Source organism: Thamnophis sirtalis, unplaced genomic scaffold (assembly GCF_051295495.1).
Source record: "Thamnophis sirtalis isolate CommonGarterSnake01/CBP01778 unplaced genomic scaffold, rThaSir2_p1.2 scaffold_3, whole genome shotgun sequence".
NCBI lineage: Eukaryota > Metazoa > Chordata > Lepidosauria > Squamata > Natricidae > Thamnophis > Thamnophis sirtalis.
The window spans coordinates 38,612,613-38,634,007 of NW_028261383.1; the positions used below are offsets into that span (position 1 = coordinate 38,612,613).

A 21,395-nucleotide genomic window follows, 5' to 3' on the forward strand; every position below is an offset into this window, starting at 1 on the left:
TGGAAGTAACATTATATATTCTTGCCAATCTATCTGGAATCAAATACCATCAATACATCATCTTACAAACATTTTCTTTCAAACTGTAATTCAAAGTAAACTTTAAACTGTCAGTTCACATATTTTCCCATTGATCTATCATTATATTATAACCAAGGTTTTTCTCCCATTTTACCATACTATCCTTAACATGTTCTTCTTCCATGTTTAAGTTAGTATTTTATAAACATAATAAAACAAGTGGTCATACAATTAAATATTTTGTGTTAGTGCCTTTTTCCACATTTTTGGCAAACCCGATTCTCAGATAAAATTCTTACTCCTTCAAATCCAATAGTAATAAAATGCCTGTGGTTTGTAATTTAAGAGCATTTTCTATTAAAAACTCTGTATAATAAGTTGGATGTTAAAATCTTGTTTTTTTCTCTCTTTCTTTCTTTTCTTCTTCTTTCACTCTTTCTTTTCCTTTGTTTTATTTTTCTTTCTCTTTCTGTTTCTTCCTTCGTCGCTCTCTGTCTTTCCTCTCTCTATTTTGCTTGTTATGTCGTTCTAAAAATACTTCGTTAGAGTTCTCTGATTCTTAATAAACTTCAGTGACCTCATGGCCAATATACAGCATGCCAAATAAATAATCTTTAAGCAATGTTCAATATCAAAAAGAATTCAAAGTGTTCCTGAACACTTTCTTAGATCAAAACTGCTGTTCCTATAATGAAAGGAAGAGGAAAGGGAAAAAAGAGAGGAAATTTTCCTCTTCTTGAATTAAGGAACAGTATATATGTGTAAAATCAAATGAAATACTAAAGTTCTTCAAAATTGATAGAGCAATTAAAATAAATAATGTAGCCTTTTCAATAACTAATGAAAAAGTCAAAAATGGCTAAAATAACTTCATTTCAAGATAAAAGACTGAACTCTGCCATTGCCCTTCCACGCCATAAATCAGATGAAAGTGATAACTCAGATGAAGTTTCATCCTGAAAGCAATAAAAGTCTTTAATTGTAGTTCATCAAGGGAGTGCATTGGACTTGACAGCATTCAACCTGGCAATTAACATGTAATCTACTCATCCAAAGAAAAAGGCAAAAGAAAAAGAAAAAACCAAGTTACAAATGAAAGTTAAAATTTAATAGCAGAAGCAGCACCTCTAAAAATGCAGACAGATGTCACTCACAAGGAGCAGAAATTACCTCCCTTCGACCGATTAGATCGCACAGACTGGGCCTCCTCCGAATCCCATCCGCCAGTCAATGTCGACTGGCGACTACACGGAGGAGAGCCTTTTCTGTTGCAGCTCCGACCCTGTGGAACGACCTCCCCGTGGAGATCCGTACCCTCACCACCATCCAGACCTTCCGCGCAGCCCTCAAGACCTGGCTCTCCCAACAGGCCTGGGGATAGGTTCCCAATTTACCCGCCCGAGTGTTGATTGTTGAATGAAAGTTGTGTTTTATTATTTTTCTTTTGTTCACATTTTGTTTTGTCTTTTGATACTGCACCCCCTCCCCTGTGATTGTAAGCCGCCCTGAGTCCCCTCAGGGAAAAGGGCGGCCTATAAATCTTAATAAAATGAACAAAAAATGAAAGAAATGTATTTCTAAAAAAAGTTAAATAGGTACATAGATCATTCATTCATTCATGATTACAATGAAAACATGCACATTGTTTTCATTTTAATTAATATATTCCTTTCTCTCTCTGGGGCTACCAGTTGCCAAACTCAAAAAAAACACATTCCTTTCTGAGTCCAGTGGGTTAAATAGGAAAATCCATAGATTTAATCCACTAAATTAGCATACATTCTCACCCAAATCTCTCTCTGTTTCAAAAATTGGCTCCACATCTCTATGGATCCTTTTATGGGAAGTAAGCATATTGGGTCGGCTGAAGCACTGTCTGCAATCTGTGCATTTAAATGGCTTCTCTCCTGTGTGTGTCCTTTTATGGGAAATAAGATGACTGTATTTACTAAAGCACCTTCCACATTCCATACATTTATATGGTTTCTCCCCTCTATGGATTCTTTTATGGGAAATAAGGCTACTGGGTTTGCTGAAACCCTTTCCACACTCCATGCATTTATGGGGCTTCTCCCCTGTGTGGATCATTTTATGGTAGTTAAGAGTACTGTTTTCACGGAAGCTCTTTCCGCACTCCAAGCATTCATATGGCTTCTCTCCTGAGTGGATCCTTTTATGGATTGTGAAAGTCCTATGTATTCTGAAGTCCTTTCCACACTCCATGCATTTATATGGTTTCTCGCCTGTGTGGATCCTTTTATGGGATGTAAGATCACTGTTTGTTCTGAAGCTCTTACCACACTCCATGCATTTATATGGCTTCTCCCCTGTGTGTGTCATTTTATGGGAAATAAGATTACTATATACACTAAAGCACCTTTCACATTCCATACATTTATATGGTTTCTCCCCTGTATGGATCCTTTTATGGGAAGTAAGGCTACTACTCTGTCTGAAAACCCTTCCACAATCTGTGCATTTAAATGGCTTCTCTCCTGAGTGGATCCTTTTATGGGAAATAAGAGTGTTGTGTTCACAAAAGCACCTTCCACATTCCATACATTTATATGGTTTCTCCCCTGTATGGATCCTTTTATGGGATGTAAGATCACTGCTGTTTCTGAAGCTCTTTCCACACTCCATGCATTTATATGGCTTCTCCCCTGTGTGGATCCTTTTGTGGGAAGAAAGACTACTGTTGGAACTAAAGTTCTTTCCACACTCCATGCATTTATATCGCTCCTCTCCTGTGTGGATCCTTTTATGGGATGTAAGATCACTGTTTGTTCTGAAGCTCTTTCCACACTCCATGCATTTATATCGCTTCTCTCCTGTGTGGATCCCTTTGTGGGAACTAAGCTCATTGGGCTTGTTGAATCCCTTTCCACACTCCATGCATTTATATGGCTTCTCCCCTGTATGGATCCTTTTATGGGATGTAAGATTACTGTTTGTTCTGAAGCTCTTTCCACACTCCATGCATTTATATGGCTTCTCCCCTGTGTGGATCCTTTTGTGGGAAGAAAGACTACTGTTGGAACTAAAGTTCTTTCCACACTCCATGCATTTATATGGCTTCTCTCCTGTGTGGATCCTTTTGTGGGAACTAAGCTCACTGGGCTTGTTGAATCCCTTTCCACACTCCATGCATTTAAATGGTTTCTCCCCTGTGTGGATCCTTTTGTGGGATCTAAGCTCACTGGGCTTGCTGAATCCCTTTCCACACTCCATGCATTTAAATGGTTTTTCCTCTGTGTGGATCCTTTTATGAATCGTAAGAGTCTTGTTTTCACTGAAGCTTTTTCCATGCTCTAGGGATTTATTCGGCTTCTCTGCCATGTGGATACTTTTATGTGATCTAAGAGACACATTTTCTTGAGAAAGCGTGAAAGTCCAATTGTATTGTTTTCCATTGTCTTTGTATATACAATCTTGTCCTTTGGCTTGGGTCAGATACTCTCCATTTACATCTAATATTTGTTTGGATAGTCTTATACCTTTCCCAATACCATTTTTCTTTACTTTTCTTGGTTGCTCAAGAAACTGTATATGAGCATCAATGGAAGATGAGCTTTCCTTATTCCAATTATTTGAATGATTTCTCTTCTGCCTCTGGAATTTCATTTGAATTTCAGGCTTCTCCATTACATCTCCATGTCTGACCACTTGGAAGGAATCCTTAGACTCTTTATGGTCCTGCCTGTTATTACCTTGGGAACAGCAATAAAAGCGATAGCAAGGTTAGGAAAAAAGATCAATCTATCAGAATTTATAATAATTGCCTTCAGATATTTACCAGATTCCAATATATTGCATGCTTGCATATTTATAATTTCCCAACTTTAATGACCCCGTAATCCCTTGCATTGGGGTGAAGTCGGAGCAACTGAACGGAGCTGAGGCTTTACTAGCTGAATGCCCTTCCTGTCTCCAAGGCGGAGTTCGCAGCAGATATATTTTCATTGTGCCCAGACAAAGAAATATCTGCCACTACCTAGGATAAAAGTCACAGCCTTCTGATTGTGAGGTGAGAGCTCCACCTCTCAGCCACTGCACTGCTCATGTCCATGCTTATAATAGCATGACAAAAATAATTATTGTTATTATGCATAAATTATAAGTCTGAAAATAGCAAAATAATAACAACAATAATTGTATATTTTAAGAATGTACTTGGTTGATACCTAGAAGCTGGCAGCAAACCGTATCAAACATTAGCACCAGTCAGTGGTATTTGTGATGCATTTTTGAATGTTCAGTTGACCGAATTTCATGTTTTATGAATAAATAATAACAACAACAATAACAACAACAATAATAACAACAATAATAGTAATGAAGTCCAAACTAATGTTTACCCATGTAAAGAAAAAACTTTGAACTTTTGGAAAGAACTGTGAGAAAACCCAGTGGAACACAACAAAACTGCCTTCTGGATCAAAGATATTCAATAACAAAAACACAAAACAAAATGGAAAAATATTGTAATAAAAACTGACATGGTGGCAAAACAAGCAAAGAAGATTAAGAATTGGAGTGCACCTGGCCTGGATGAACTGCATGGATACTGGCTAAAACACCAATTTGATCAAATGCTTCAAAATGTAACAAGTGAAAAATGGTTAACAACTGGTCGAACACACTTGATAATGAAAGATCCAGAAAAGGACACAGAACCAAGCAACTATCACCAAATTACTTGTCTGCCAACAACGTTCAAACTTTTTACAAGGATACTGGTAAATTCAGTATTCAGTCATCTGATGGAAAACAGTTTGTATCCAGTAGAACAAAAAGGAAATTATAAAAAATCAAGAGGAACAAAAGATCAGCTGCTCATTGACAAAATGGTACTAAAAATGCAAAATGAAGAAAAACAAATTTAAATATGGCGTGGATTGATTACAAGAAGGCATTTGACTCATTACCCCACAGTTGGATTAAGACCTGTCTGGAAAACTTTGGAATCAGCAAAAATATCGGTACATTTTTGAAAGGAAATATACAAAAATAAAAACAGTTCTAACAGCAAATGGGGAGAACATTGGTGAAATCAGTATCAGATGAGGAATCTTCCAGGGGGATTCACTTTCACCTCTACTGTTCAACATTCCACTGCAATAATTCCACTGACAATAATCCTACAAAACACAAAACTGGGATACCAAATCTCAAGCCAACATAGCAAGATAAACCATCTACTTTACATGGATGATTTAAATATATATATATGTAAAGCCTCACTGAACTTAAATCAATATTCAACACAGTTCAACTGTTCGGCAATGACATGAAAATGAACTTTGGACTTGAAAAAGGTGCTATATTATCCATGCGGCAAGAAAAAAATGGAAAAAACAGAAGGAATAGAACTGGGAAATGGAAATATAATGAACATTTTTGGTTATAATAATAAATAATAATCAGAAGCAGCCTATAATTACAAAACATCTTCCTCTGACTGCGGAGTAGGGAACACTCTTACCAAGAGAGGCCACGTTCCTGTAATTTTCCATCATGACTTCCCAATGCAGAGCTTTTTGGTCAGGATCCAGCTGAGACCACTCCTCCTCAGAGAAATCAACAGTCACCTCCTCGAAGGAGACAAGGCCCTCCTGATGGGGAAAGAGAGTACACAGAAGGCCCAGGAGGAATTGTTTAAAAAAGGTCCTATTGCTTATAAATTCCCAAAGCAAAGCTATAAACTAAGATAAATGGCTCTGCTAGGTAAGGAAATGTGAGAATCTCTGTGTGGGGGGCATTTTTGTGGCATTTAATAAATGGCTCATAGTATACCAAGAAGCTGCACTCCTATCTATCCTCAACCCCTTCATGTAAGTGCTGGGAGAACTCAGATAGGCATTTGGCTTCTGCTTCTTCTCGGATTTAAGGAAGTTTCTTCTAGTCTGAGACATCGACTGAATGGAAGATAACAAAGTGGGAGAAGTTTCCCAGGAAGGACATTTTTACCTTTTGCAAAGCTAGGTTGTTTAGCCTCCAAATTCAGGCACAAATGAAGACATTAGAGTTTACTTTGCAAGCCAAAATTCCTTGATTATGTGCTCTTTTAAGAACAATTTCTACTTTGAGAATTTCTATTAACGCACATTGGATTTTAATAGTATTATCTTTTAATCTGCTCCACTTAGTTTTATCACTTTGTAAACAAAGCTTTTTTTAAAAAAAAATGATAATTTGCCAGTGTAAATATTAAGTTATTTTTAAGCATCCTTTGCACAAATCCAACTCAAAGAATTACAAACAGATTGGGCATCATGAAGGATTACTTGAAAAGGTTTAGAGTAATCCCCAAAAATAAGACCAGGTTTAATTTTTTTTCTCCAAAAGAGACATTAGGTCTTACATTTGTGGAATGTTTTTCCCAGTCTCACTTCGCGACGGCAGCACCAACAGCAGCTCATGTGGCCACTGCCGGCTCACTTCTTCTGTGGCCACTTGCCAACAATTGTGCATATTGCCCCCAACCTCCATTTTGCTGTCATAGGCCTTCAGAAAGGTGCCCATCAATCTGGATCTCGTTTCTCGGCTGCAGGGGGCTTTCCTGAAGGCCTCTGACAGCAAAAAGGAAGCCAGGGGTGATACGCGCAAGCACTTTTTAAAAGTAGTGGTCTTCAAAAACATTAATGGAAGGAGACAGTATTATGTACACCACCTCTGACTTTGTGAAGGAAAAGGAAAATACAATTCTAATAAATAAATTTCCTCTTCTTACCTGAATTGGAGTTTCAACCACTGTTTCAGCTCCACATTTGGAAATTGCCAATTTTCTACTATTCTTCCCTGTGAGGAGACAGAATTTTAAACTACATAATTCGTAACATGGGAGGTGGTATTCTAAAAAAGGCAAGACATACAGAAGATAAAACAGCTGAAATCTCTCTGGGGAATGGGGGAGCCTTGTATTACCTCTGGTTGTGTCTTGATTTGAAATATCCTGAGAGATCCTGCTGCAAAACATTTCAAGAGATGAATTGGATGGATGCCTCATTCCCTCAGGATCTCTGATCTCCACCATGAAGGACTTGAAAAAGTAGCCAGGAAACAAAAAGAATGAATGGACAATAAACATCAAGATTCTTTTTCTGTGAACACCATTTTGAAGCTCCAGAATCCATCAGTGAGATTGGGAAGAAGGAAAGGAACGACGATCACAAATAACAAAACAATGTCCTGCAGGAATTTTCAAAGTATCTCCACATATGATGAATGCCAAAGAACTCAGGTAGGCAATGGATAATAATTCAAACACACTTTATTAGATTTAACAATTTCTGAGGTCCCAAATAAAGGTCTCTCACCTGCCACTCAGTCCTCTCCTTCTTCTGCTCCACCTGGCTCAGGAGGAAGCCTTCCACCAGGGCCACCGCCTGGGAGCTGGTCTCTGCTCCACACTCCTGCACCCAGCTCTCCATCTGCAGGGGCAGAAGCGCCAGGAACCACTCCAAAACAACCAGATCCAGCATCTGCGCTTTTGTGTACTTTTCTGGTCTCAACCATCGACTACAAAAGGAATGAAGTCTGCTGCAAAGTCCTCGGGGACCCTCATTCTCTTTGTATTGGAAGCTCCTGAAGTTCCAGGGTTCAACATCTGAAAGGCTGGTTGTCTTCTCCAGGATCTTCTGCCCAATTCTTGCCCAGATCTCTCCATGGCTTCCAGACTGAGCATCGGAAGGGCCTTTTCCAGTTCCCTCACTTGCTAAAGATTGGTGTTTCATTCCTTCTCTGTCCTGTGGTGCAACTCCAAATGGGTCCAGGGAATCTTGTGGATCTCCAAACACCTTTCTATTCATAGTACCATTCCTGTAGTTATGGGTCAAGTTCAGCCACCTCTGTCCAATTTTCTGGCTGCAGCACAGAGTATTACAAATGGTATCCAACTTCTATGGTATATCTGAGATCAATTAGAAAGTGGTGGATTTAACTGTGAAGAACACACATTCCAAAGGAAAGAAGGATTTTTCTGAGCCAATACAGGATTACAGTGGCATTGAGCACTTAATCCCTTTACATGAATCTGTGTTTGATATAAACTTTGGGACTTGCGTCCATCATGGACCTAGAACAATGAATAAAATGCATTTTGCATCATTTTCAGTTGCTTTTTTCTCAGAAAGGAGTGCTTGCTTTATAAAAGCCTAAATGTACATTTACCTGCAAGGGGGTTTAGACAAACTCTAACAGGTGAAAAAAACAGGAAAGTTCACTTAAGAAAAAAAAACCTGCTTTGGATGTTCCCTTTCTTCAGGTTTTCCTTTTTAAGAGCCAAATCACACAATTACACACAGGCAGGTTCCCAAAACATACATACTCTAAACACAAACTGGCTAAGCAACCTGTTACTTAGGCTGAGTTCACATGAGACACCGGGGTTATTGATGTGCTGGTTCACTCAGCCTCCCAAGAGAAATTGAACTCCCGGGGATCCAACCCTATTCTAGTCTCCTGCAGCACATAAGCAGAAGGCGGGCACAATTTCTTGCAGTTCCTCCCTTGCAACCATCTTCTTATACTCTGCTCCAGATTTGCCGTTCCAAGCTCTCCCCTTTTCCGATCTTGGAGCTTCCTCCAGGCTATGGAGGGGCGGAGGATTCCCCCGGGACCCTCCCTCCTCTCTGGGGATTTGTTCCTGGGGCGACGCGGCTCGTCCTGAGCACCGATTCCCTCTGCCTGCCACCTGCGTGGAAAGGGGCGGCAGGGGAACATGGGATCCCGGGCTCTCTCACCCCCAGGACTCCGAAGACGGAACCTGCATGGGGACTTGGCTTCTCTCCCTTCCTTCTCTAGCACCAGGAACCCCTGTTTCCCCCGCCCTTTTGCACGCGGAGACTCACACACTCAAACCGCCACTTACTCTGCCCACCTGTAGTTCTCCTCCCTTCAAGACTTTCCAGCACCCATTCAAACCTCCTGCGAAGCTCAAAGGGTTAAATAGAGACGTCAGATCCAGTGACGTCACTTCCCCCATTCTCTTATGGTAAATCCCCTCTGGCGTCCGCCCTCCAGTGGCCGAATGGGGAATCGCAGGGCGCCCGGCTCTCGTTTCTGAGGGACACAGCTGGCATATTCTTGTGTGCATGGAAGGTGCTTATGCAAAGGGTGGAAACGGTGCATTTTCCATCAGGGCGGAGTAAGGAGGAGGTTTGTTAATCCTCCTTCATCCAATTGTTTCAGACAGTGTCACACACATGAGCACTCTTTCACTTTCAAGGACAGTCCTATAAAAAGCTTCATACCTTCATAGAGGGGGCAAAAGAACAGACAAGTACAATTATTCTTACTCAAGAGATTCAAAATACAGAATTCAGAGTAACATACTTGGAAGGGACCTCGGAGGACTTATGCCACCGCAGACAAATGCCTCTCAAAACTCTTCTTAAAAACCTGCAGGGATGGAGCACTTATAACTTCTGGTGGCCAATTGTTCCACTAGTTAATTGTTCTGTCAGGAAATTTCTCCTTCATTCTAGACTAGATTTTCATCCATTTCTTCTTATTCTGCCAGAGGTTCTTTGGAGAATATGTTGAATTCATCTGTGTTGAAAGTCTCATGTTACATCATCCCTAGTCCACTTCATTTGAGTAGACCGGCCCAGTTCCTGCAACTGCTCTTCATGTTTTTAGCCTACTGTCCCCTAATCATACAATACAAATACAATAGCAGAGTTGGAAGGGACCTTGGAGGTCTTCTAGTCCAACCCCCTGCCTAGGCAGGAAACCCTATACCGTTTCAGACAAATGGCTATCCAACATCTTCTTAAAGACTTCCAGTGTTGTGGCATTCACAACTTCTGGAGGCAAGCCTTTCCACTGATTAATTGTTCTAACTGTCAGGAAATTCCTCCTCAGTTCTAAGTTGCTTCTCTCTTTGATTAGTTTCCACCCATTGCTTCTTGTTCTGCCCTCAGGTGCTTTGGAGAATAGTTTGACTCCCTCTTCTTTGCGGCAACCCCTGAGATAGTGGAACACTGCTATCATGTCTCCCCTAGTCCTTCTTTTCTTTAAACTAGACATACCCAGTTCCTGCAACCGTTCTTCATATGTTTTAGTCTCTTATCATCTTTGCTGTTCTTCTCTGCAGTCTTTCTAGAGTCTCAACATCTTTTTTGTATCATGGTGACCGAAAGTAGATGCCGTGTTCCAAATGTAGTCTTAGCAGTGCAGTACAAATCGGAACTAACACTTTATGTGATCTTGATGCTATCCCTCTGTTGATGCGTCCTAGGGCTGCATTGGCTCTTTTAGCAACTGCAGCACACTACTGGCTCATATTGAATTAGTTGTCTGTAGGACTCTTAGAACTCTCTCACTGTTACTGTTGCTGAGCCAGATATAGCTATTAAGTACTTGTGTATTTGTTTTTTCTTACCTAAGTGTAAAACCTTACTTTTCTCACCAATGAACTGCAATTTATTAGATAGAGACCAGTATCTGAGTCTTGTCAGAATCTTGAGCCTATCTTCTAAAGCAGGGGTTCCCAAACTTGGCCACTTTAAGACTTGTGGACTTCAACTCCCTGCTGGCTGGAGAATTCTGGAAGTTGGAAGTCCACAAATCTTAAAATGGCCAAGTTTGGGAACCCCTATTCTAAAGTATTGGCTATTCCCCTAGTTTGGTGTCATATGCAAATTTGATGTATTCCCTTTTATCTAAATTATTAAATTATTATATTGAAATAGACCATCAAATGGATTGATAATAACACTCAGCTTCCCATGGCAGATAGCAGAACACACACACTGTTAGATCCGCGGATTATTTTTTTTAACCGTAAGTTAACTGCTTTATTACAGGCAAGAACGAAGAACAGAAGTAGACCGGCACCCTTCCTCCGTCTGACAGCTTTTTATATGGAGCTGTCAGACGGAAGAACCAATAGCCACCCGTATGACAGCCCGGCAACTTGCAGGACGCGCCCCATTGGTTAAAGCGCGCCTAGCTGCTGCCGAACTGTCATTCGTAAGTCCGAGGACTTACTCGGGCTATAACACACACTGACACACAATCAGGTTTCAATCCGTCCCACTGTCTCTTGGCTTGCCTGTGTTTCCCCCAGAAATAAACTGTGATGCATCTTTTGCCCCCCACCCACAAAATATAAGACCGGGTTTATTTTGTGGAAAACACAGTAATGATTAACAATATTCATCAGCTGTAAACCTTTTTATGCTCTGCAAGAGTTTTCCTCATTTATCTTGGTTGGGGCCTATATACCACTGCAGGTTTGCACAAGCAGCGCATGTAGACTCTTAACTGACCAGATACAGTACTTTGTAGAGAACGGAAATATCCAGACTCCCTACTTACCATAATTGTCTTAGCCAATTTTAACAGAGTCACCTCACCCATGAGTTGTCCATATATATATACAGCACATTAGTTGTCTCATTAGAGGCAACAGCATATTGGATCACTGCTATTCCACATTAAAATGGTATTACTGCTCTTTCCCTTGTGCAACTATGGGCAGTAACTCAAAACTGCAAACCCTATATTAAAAATAGTGAAGAGATTGACTGAGGAGCCAAGTTAAAGCTAGTGGCTTGCTCAATTGGAATATTTTTGAAGCTGTTTCAATGGACTTGGGTGAATTTACTGATAATGTGATATCATGTGTTAGCTTTTCTGAGGACAATTGTATGCCTAACAAGAGCTTGGGCAACAACAATATAATAACAATCATCTTTGGTTTACGACAAAGCTCAAGCAGCTTTGTCATGCTAAAGAGGAGGCCTACAGAAAAGGAGATAGAATCTCATATAATCAGGCCAGGAACTATTGACAAGGTAGAAAAGAGAAGCTACTCTGAAAAGCTGAAAAATAAATTCTCAGCTAATGAACCTGCAACTGTATGGAAAAGCCTGAAGAACAGACATCCCTGCCTTACTGAAGAGAATCACCAACTGGCAGATGACCTGAATGTGTTCTACTGTAGGTTTTTAGAGATCACTGTTTTCTACTGTTACCTACTCCAACCCAAATACACCAACAGTAGCTAATTTACGAACATCTATCTGCACCCCTGAGCCCGCCCTCCCTCCAACCTCTGGTGATCTCAGAAAAAAATGTGCCAGGTGTATTTCATAGACAAAAGATTGGAAAAGTATGGACAAAGTGACTCCCTCTTGCTTGAAAGCTTGGGCCAAACAAGTGTCCGCCATCTTCACACAGGTTTTTAATAAATCACAGGAGACGCCTTATCTTCTTTCTTGCTTTAAACACTCTACCAACATCCTGTTCCTAAGAAATTCTCCATCAGGGTGTTGAATGACTACAGGTCAGTTGCTCTGACACCTATAGTCATGAAGACTTTTGAGAGGTTACCTGAAAGTCTTCACGGATCCACTGTTAGACCCCTTGCACTTTGTCTACTGAGCAAATAGATTGGCAGATGATGCTGTTAATGTATCATTCCATTACATCCTGCAAAATCTTGAATCCCCAGGGACCAAAAAGGTCCTTTTTGTGGACTTCAGATCAGTGCTTAATACCAACACTCCAGAAATTCTTCACTCTAGCCTAAACTGATTCAGCTCACTATGCCTGTTCATACTTGTGAGTAGATAATCAGATTTTTGATAGATAGGAAGCAACAGGTGTACTGTGGGAAAATTACATCTAGTACCCAGGTAATTAGCGCCCCTCAGAGCTATGTGCTCTCTCCATTGCTCTCCTCCCTCTGTACCGATGACTGCATCTCAGGGGACCCCTCTTTTAACATTCTGGAATTTACAGAGGATACAATGGTCATTGGTCTCATTAGAGATTTCAGGTTTCATGTTTCATTGATATTTGCGTTTTAGCTTCCCCCTCCCAAATAACTGTTATTATATTCATTATATTTATACTCAGGTAGTATTTTATAAACGTAAGAAATCAAGAGGTCATATTACCATTAATTAAATATTTTATGTTAGTGCCCTTTCCCGCATTTTTGACAAACCTGATTCTCAGATAAAATTCTTACTCTTTCAAATCCAACAGATAAATTGGCTTCTATGGCTCCCATTTGCATATCTAACTTTTATGTTTTTATATTTTTAGCCATTGCATCAAATTCATCAAACACCTTACATGTTTTCTATATTCAAGAGCATTTTCTACTCAAACTCTCCATAAAAAGTTGAACATTATAATCCTGTCTTAACTTTCTTTTTTTTTCTTTAATTTTTCTTTCTTTCTCTCTTTCTGTTTCTGTGTCCCCCCTTCCCTTCTCTTTTTTCCCTCTCTCTATTTTGTTTGATGTGTAGTTCTAAAAATACTTCATTAGTTCTGATTCTTAATAAACTTCAGTGACCTCATGGCCAATATACAGCATGCCAAATAAATAATCTTTAAGCAATGTTTAATATCAAAAAGAATTCAAAGTGTTCCCAAACAACAGTTTCTAAGATCAAAATTGCTATTCCCATAATGAAACGAGGAGGAAAGGAAAAAAAGAGAGGAAATTTTCCTCTTCTTGAATTAAGGAACAGTATATATGTGTAAAATCAAATGAAATACTAAAGTTCTTCAAAATTGATAGAGCAATTAAAATAAATAATGTAGCCTTTTCAATAACTAATGAAAAAGTCAAAAATGGCTAAAATAACTTCATTTCAAGATAAAAGACTGAACTCTGCCATTGCCCTTCCACGCCATAAATCAGATGAAAGTGATAACTCAGATGAAGTTTCATCCTGAAAGCAATAAAAGTCTTTAATTGTAGTTCATCAAGGGAGTGCATTGGACTTGACAGCATTCAACCTGGCAATTAACATGTAATCTACTCATCCAAAGTAAAAGGCAAAAGAAAAAGAAAAAACCAAGTTACAAATGAAAGTTAAAATTTAATAGCAGAAGCAGCACCTCTAAAAATGCAGACAGATGTCACTCACAGGGAGCAGAAATGTATTTCTAAAAAAAGTTAAATAGGTACATAGATCATTCATTCATTCATGATTACAATGAAAACATGCAAATTGCTTTCATTTTAATGAATATATTCCTCTCTCTCTCTCTCTGGGGCTACCAGTTGCCAAACTAAAAAAAAAACATTCCTTTCTGAGTCCAGTCGGTTAAATAGGAAAATCCATAGATTTAATCCACTAAATTAGCATACATTCTCACCCAAATCTCTCTCTGTTTTGAAAATTGGCTCCACATCTCTATGGATCCTTTTATGGGAAGTAAGCATATTGGGTCGGCTGAAGCACTGTCCACAATCCGTGCATTTAAATGGGCTCCTCTCCTGTGTGTGTCCTTTTATGGGAAATAAGATGATTGTATTCGCTAAAGCACCTTCCTCATTGCATATATTTATATGGTTTCTCTCCTGTATGGATTCTTTTATGGGAAATAAGGCTACTGGGTTTGCTGAAGCTGAAATAAGGCTACTGGGTATGGCTTCTCCCCTGTGTGGATCATTTTATGGTAGTTAAGAGTACTGTTTTCACGGAAGCTCTTTCCACACTCCAAGCATTCATATGGCCTCTCTCCTGAGTGGATCCTTTTATGGATTGTGAAAGTGTTATGTATTCTGAAGTTCTTTCCACACTCCATGCATTTATATGGTTTCTCGCCTGTGTGGATCCTTTTATGGGATGTAAGACTACTGTTGGAACTAAAGTTCTTTCCACACTCCATGCATTTATATCGCTTCTCCCCTGTGTGTGTCCTTTTATGGGAAATAAGATGACTGTATTCACTAAAGGACCTTTCACATTCCATACATTTATATGGTTTCTCCCCTGTATGGATCCTTTTATGGGAAGTAAGGCTACTACTCTGTCTGAAAACCCTTCCACAATCCGTGCATTTAAATGGCTTCTCTCCTGAGTGGATCCTTTTATGGGAAATAAGAGTGCTGTGTTCACAAAAGCACCTTCCACATTCCATACATTTATATGGTTTCTCCCCTGTATGGATCCTTTTATGGGAAGTAAGGCTACTACTCTGTCTGAAAACCCTTCCACAATCCGTGCATTTAAATGGCTTCTCCCCTGTGTGGATCCTTTTGTGGGAAGAAAGACTACTGTTGGAACTAAAGTTCTTTCCACACTCCATGCATTTATATCGCTTCTCTCCTGTGTGGATCCTTTTGTGGGATGTAAGATCACTGTTTGTTCTGAAGCTCTTTCCACACTCCATGCATTTATATCGCTTCTCTCCTGTGTGGATCCTTTTGTGGGATGTAAGATCACTGTTTGTTCTGAAGCTCTTTCCACACTCCATGCATTTATATCGCTTCTCTCCTGTGTGGATCCTTCTATGGGATGTAAGATCACTGTTTGTTCTGAAGCTCTTTCCACACTCCATGCATTTATATGGCTTCTCCCCTGTGTGGATTCTTTTGTGGGAAGAAAGACTACTGTTGGAACTAAAGTTCTTTCCACACTCCATGCATTTATATGGCTTCTCCCCTGTGTGGATTCTTTTGTGGGAAGAAAGACTACTGTTGGAACTAAAGTTCTTTCCACACTCCATGCATTTAAATGGTTTCTCCCCTGTGTGGATCCTTTTGTGGGAACTAAGCTCACTGGGCTTGTTGAATCCCTTTCCACACTCCATGCATTTAAATGGTTTCTCCCCTGTGTGGATCCTTTTGTGGGAACTAAGCTCACTGGGCTTGCTGAATCCCTTTCCACACTCCATGCATTTAAATGGTTTTTCCTCTGTGTGGATCCTTTTATGAATCGTAAGAGTCTTGTTTTCACTGAAGCTTTTTCCATGCTCTAGGGATTTATTCGGCTTCTCTGCCATGTGGATACTTTTATGTGATCTAAGAGACACATTTTCTTGAGAAAGCGTGAAAGTCCAATTGTATTGTTTTCCATTGTCTTTGTATATACAATCTTGTCCTTTGGCTTGGGTCAGATACTCTCCATTTACATCTAATATTTGTTTGGATAGTCTTATACCTTTCCCAATACCATTTTTCTTTACTTTTCTTGGTTGCTCAAGAAACTGTATATGAGCATCAATGGAAGATGAGCTTTCCTTATTCCAATTATTTGAATGATTTCTCTTCTGCCTCTGGAATTTCATTTGAATTTCAGGCTTCTCCATTACATCTCCATGTCTGACCACTTGGAAGGAATCCTTAGACTCTTTATGGTCCTGCCTGTTATTACCTTGGGAACAGCAATAAAAGCGATAGCAAGGTTAGGAAAAAAGATCAATCTATCAGAATTTATAATAATTGCCTTCTGATATTTACCAGATTCCAATATATTGCATGCTTGCATATTTATAATTTCCCCCCTTTAATGACCCCGTAATCCCTTGCATTGGGGTGAAGTCGGAGCAACTGAACGGAGCTGAGGCTTTACTGGCCGAATGCCCTTCCTGTCTCCAAGGCGGAGTTCGCAGCAGATATATTTTCATTGTGCCCAGACCAAGAAATATCTGCCACTACCTAGGATAAAAGTCACAGCCTTCTGATTGTGAGGTGAGAGCTCCACCTCTAAGCCACTGCACCGCTCATGTCCATGCTTATAATAGCATGACAAAAATAATTATTGCTATTATGCATAAATTATAAGTCTGAAAATAGCAAAATAATAACAATAATTGTATATTTTAAGAATGTACTTAGTTGATACCTAGAAGCTGGCAGCAAACCGTATCAACCATTAGCACCAGTCAGTGGTATTTGTGATGCATTTTTGAATGTTCAGTTGACTGAATTTCATGTTTTATGAATAAATAATAATAATAACAACAACAATAACAACAACAACAATAATAACAATAATAATAGTCATGAAGTCCAAACTAATGTTTACTCATGTAAAGAAAAAACTTTGAACTTTTGGAAAGAACTGTGAGAAAACCCAGTGGAACACAACAAAACTGCCTTCTGGATCAAAGATATTCAACAACAAACAACACAAAACAAAATGGAAAAATATTGTAATAAAAACTGACATGGTGGCAAAACAAGCAAAGAAGATTAAGAACTGGAGTGCACCTGGCCTGGATGAACTGCATGGATACTGGCTAAAACACCAATTTGATCAAATGCTTCAAAATGTAACAAGTGAAAAATGGTTAACAGCTGGTCGAACACACTTGATAATGAAAGATCCAAAAAAGGGCACAGAACCAAGCAACTATCACCAAATTACTTGTCTGCCAACAACTGTTCAAACTTTTTACAAGGATACTGGTAAATTCAGTATTCAATCATCTGATGGAAAACAGTTTGTATCCAGTAGAACAAAAAGGAAATTATAAAAAATCAAGAGGAACCAAAAGATCAGCTGCTCATTGACAAAATGGTACTAAAAATGCAAAATGAAGAAAAACAAATTTAAATATGGCGTGGATTGATTACAAGAAGGCATTTGACTCATTACCCCACAGTTGGATTAAGACCTGTCTAGAAAACTTTGGAATCAGCAAAAATATCGGTACATTTTTTAAAGCAAATATGCAAAAATGGAAAACAGTTCTAACAGCAAATGGGGAGAACATTGGTGAAATCAGTATCAGATGAGGAATCTTCCAGGGGGATTCACTTTCACCTCTACTGTTCAACATTCCACTGCAATAATTCCACTGACAATAATCCTACAAAAACACAAAACTGGGATACCAAATCTCAAGCCAACATAGCAAGATAAACCATCTACTTTACATGGATGATTTAAATATATATATATGTAAAGCCTCACTGAACTTAAATCAATATTCAACACAGTTCAACTGTTCGGCAATGACATGAAAATTAACTTTGGACTTGAAAAAGGTGCTATATTATCCATGCGGCAAGAAAAAAATGGAAAAAACAGAAGGAATAGAACTGGGAAATGGAAATATAGTGAACATTTTTGGTTATAATAATAAATAATAATCAGAAACAGCCTATAATTACAAAACATCTTCCTCTGACTGCGGAGTAGGGAACACTCTTACCAAGAGAGGCCACGTTCCTGTAATTTTCCGTCATGACTTCCCAATGCAGAGCTTTTTGGTCAGGATCCAGCTGAGACCACTCCTCCTCGGAGAAATACACAGCCACCTCCTCGAAGGAGACAAGGCCCTCCTGATGGGGAAAGAGAGTACACAGAAGGCCCAGGAGGAATTGTTTAAAAAAGGTCCTATTGCTTATAAATTCCCAAAGCAAAGCTATAAACTAAGATAAATGGCTCTGCTAAGTAAGGAAATGTGAGAATCTCTGTGTGGGGGGCATTTTTGTAGCATTTAATAAATGGCTCATAGTATACCAAGAAGCTGCACTCCTATCTATCCTCAACCCCTTCATGAAAGTGCTGGGAGAACTCAGCTAGGCATTTGGCTTCTGCTTCTTCTCGGATTTAAGGAAGTTTCTTCTAGTCTGAGACATCGACTGAATGGAAGATAACAAAGTGGGAGAAGTTTCCCAAGAAGGACATTTTTACCTTTTGCAAAGCTAGGTTGTTTAGCCTCCAAATTCAGGCACAAATGAAGACATTAGAGTTTACTTTGCAAGCCAAAATTCCTTGATTATGTGCTCTTTCAAGAACAATTTCTACTTTGAGAATTTCTATTAAGGCACATTGGATTTTAATAGTGTTATCTTTTAATCTGTTCCACTTAGTTTTATCACTTTGTAAACAAAGCTTTTTTTTAAAAAATGATAATTTGCCAGTGTAAATATTAAGTTATTTTTAAGCATCCTTTGCACAAATCCAACTCAAAGAATTACAAAAAGATTGGGCATAGTGAAGGATTACTTGAATAGGTTTAGAGTAATCCCCCAAAATAAGACCAGGTTTAATTTTTTTCCCCTAAAGAGGCATTAGGTCTTATATTTGTGGAATGTTTTTCCCAGTCTCACTTCGCGGCGGCAGCACCAACAGCAGCTCATGTGGCCACTGCCGGCTCACTTCTTCTGTGGCCACTTGCCAACAATTGTGCATATTGCCCCCAATCTCCGTTTTGCTGTCATAGGCCTTCAGAAAAGTGCCCATCAATCTGGATCTCGTTTCTCGGCTGCAGGGGGCTTTCCTGAAGGCCTCTGACAGCAAAAAGGAAGCCAGGGGTGATACGTGCAAGCACTTTTTAAAAGTACTGGTCTTCAAAAACATTAATGGAAGGAGACAGTATTATGTACACCACCTCTGACTTTGTGAAGGAAAAAAAAATACAATTCTAATAAATAAATTTCCTCTTCTTACCTGAATTGGAGTTTCAACCACTGTTTCAGCTCCACATTTGGAAATTGCCAATTTTCTACTATTCTTCCCTGTGAGGAGACAGAATTTTAAACTACATAATTCATAAAATAGGTGGTGATATTCTAAAAAAGGCAAGACTTACAGAAGATAAAACAGCTGAAATCTCTCTGGGGAATGAGGGAGCCTTGTATTACCTTTGGTTGTGTCTTGATTTGAAATATCCTGAGAGATCCTCCTGCAAAACATTTCAAGAGATGAATTGGATGGATGCCTCATTCCCTCAGGATCTCTGATCTCCACCATGAAGGACTTGAAAAAGTAGTCAGGAAACAAAAAGAATGAATGGACAATAAACATCAAGATTCTTTTTCTGTGAACACCATTTCAGAATCCATCAGTGAGATTGGAAAGAAGGAAAGGAACGACTATCACAAATAACAAAATATATGTCCTGCAGGAATTTTCAGAGTATCTCCACATATGATGAATGCCAAAGAACTCAGGTAGGCAATGGATAATAATTCAAAAACACTTTATTAGATTTAACAATTTCTGAGGTCCCAAATAAAGGTCTCTCACCTGCCACTCAGTCCTCTCCTTCTTCTGCTCCACCTGGCTCAGGAGGAAGCCTTCCACCAGGGCCACCGCCTGGGAGCTGGTCTCTGCTCTACACTCCTGCACCCAGCTCTCCATCTGCAGGGGCAGAAGCGCCAGGAACCACTCCAAAACAACCAGATCCAGCATCTGTGCTTTTGTGTGCTTTTCTGGTCTCAACCATCGACTACAAAAGGAATGAAGTCTGCTGCAAAGTCCTCGGGGACCCTCATTCTCTTTGTATTGGAAGCTCCTGAAGTTCCAGGGTTCAACATCTGAAAGGCTGGTTGTCTTCTCCAGGATCTTCTGCCCAATTCTTGCCCAGATCTCTCTATGGCTTCCAGACTGAGCATCGGAAGGGCCTTTTCCAGTTCCCTCACTTGCTAAAGATTGGTTTTTCATTCCTTCTCTGTCCTGTGGTGCAACTCCAAATGGGTCCAGGGAATCTTGTGGATCTCCAAACACCTTTCTATTCATAGTACCATTCCTGTAGTTATGGGTCAGGCAAGTCTTTCAGCCACCTCTGTCCAATTTTCTGGCTGCAGCACAGAGTATTACAAATGGTATCCAATTTCTATGGTATATCTGAGATCAATTAGAAAGTGGTGGATTCAACTGTGAAGAACACAGATTCCAAAGGAAAGAAGGATTTTTCTGAGCCAATACAGGATTACAGTGGCATTGAGCACTTAATCCCTGTACATGAATCTGTGTTTGATATAAACTTTGGGACTTGCGTCCATCATGGACCTAGAACAATGAATAAAATGCATTTTGCATCATTTTCAGTTGCTTTTTTCTCAGAAAGGACTGCTTGCTTTATAAAAGCCTAAATGTACATTTACCTGCAAGGGGGTTTAGACAAACTCTAACAGGTGAACAAAACAGGAAAGTTCACTTAAGAAAAAAAAACCTGCTTTGGATGTTCCCTTTCTTCAGGTTTTCCTTTTTAAGAGCCAAATCACACAATTACACACAGGCAGGTTCCCAAAACATACATACCCTAAACACAAACTGGCTAAGCAATTGTTACTTAGGCTGAGTTCACATGAGACACCGGGGTTAGTGATGTGCTGGTTCCCTCACCCTCCGAAGAGAAATTGAACTCCCGGGGATCCAACACTATTCTAGTCTCCTGCAGCACGTAAGCAGAAGGCGGGCACAATTTCTTGCAGTTCCTCCCTTGCAACCATCTTCTTGTTCTCTGTTCCAGATTTGCCCTCCAAGCTCTCCCCTTTTCCGACCTCGGAGCTTCCTCCAGGCTATGGAGGGGCGGAGGATTCCCCCGGGACCCTCCCTCCTCTCTGGGGATTTGTTCCTGGGGCGACGCGGCTCGTCCTGAGCACCGATTCCCTCTGCCTGCCATCTGCGTGGAAAGGGGGGGCAGGGGAAAGTTGGGATCCCGGGCTCTCTCACCCCCAGGACTCAGAAGACGGAACCTGCATGGGGACTTGGCTTCTCTCCCTTCCTTCTCTAGCACCAGGAACCCGTGTTCTCCCCTCCCCCTTTGCACGTGGAGACACAGTCACATACAGCGACTTACTCTGCCCACCTGTAGTTTTCCTCCCTTCAAGACTTTCCGGCACCCATTCAAACCTCCTGTGAAGCTCAAAGGGTTAA

General features: G+C 40.0%; 2 protein-coding genes across 2 annotated transcripts in view; both read right to left on the reverse strand.

Annotated features, from left to right (window-relative positions):
• The window catches only part of LOC148047949 (uncharacterized), an 88,582-nt gene extending 79,615 nt beyond the window's left edge, over nt 1-8,967 (reverse strand). The window contains 5 exon segments of the mRNA XM_087708207.1: nt 1,845-3,731; nt 5,507-5,636; nt 6,755-7,063; nt 7,341-8,098; nt 8,903-8,967. Coding sequence (XP_087564333.1) covers nt 1,845-3,731; nt 5,507-5,636; nt 6,755-7,063; nt 7,341-7,832 — 2,818 coding nt within the window. The 5' untranslated portion in view covers nt 7,833-8,098; nt 8,903-8,967.
• A 5,285-nt stretch (nt 8,968-14,252) lies between these two features.
• Nucleotides 14,253-21,123, reverse strand: LOC148047952 (uncharacterized). Its single transcript, XM_087708737.1, is given in 7 exon segments — nt 14,253-14,403; nt 14,405-16,151; nt 17,938-18,067; nt 19,182-19,249; nt 19,376-19,490; nt 19,761-20,525; nt 20,621-21,123. Coding segments are annotated over 6 exon segments (2,703 nt in total). The 5' UTR covers nt 20,253-20,525; nt 20,621-21,123.
• Between the last annotated feature and the right edge of the window lie 272 nt (nt 21,124-21,395).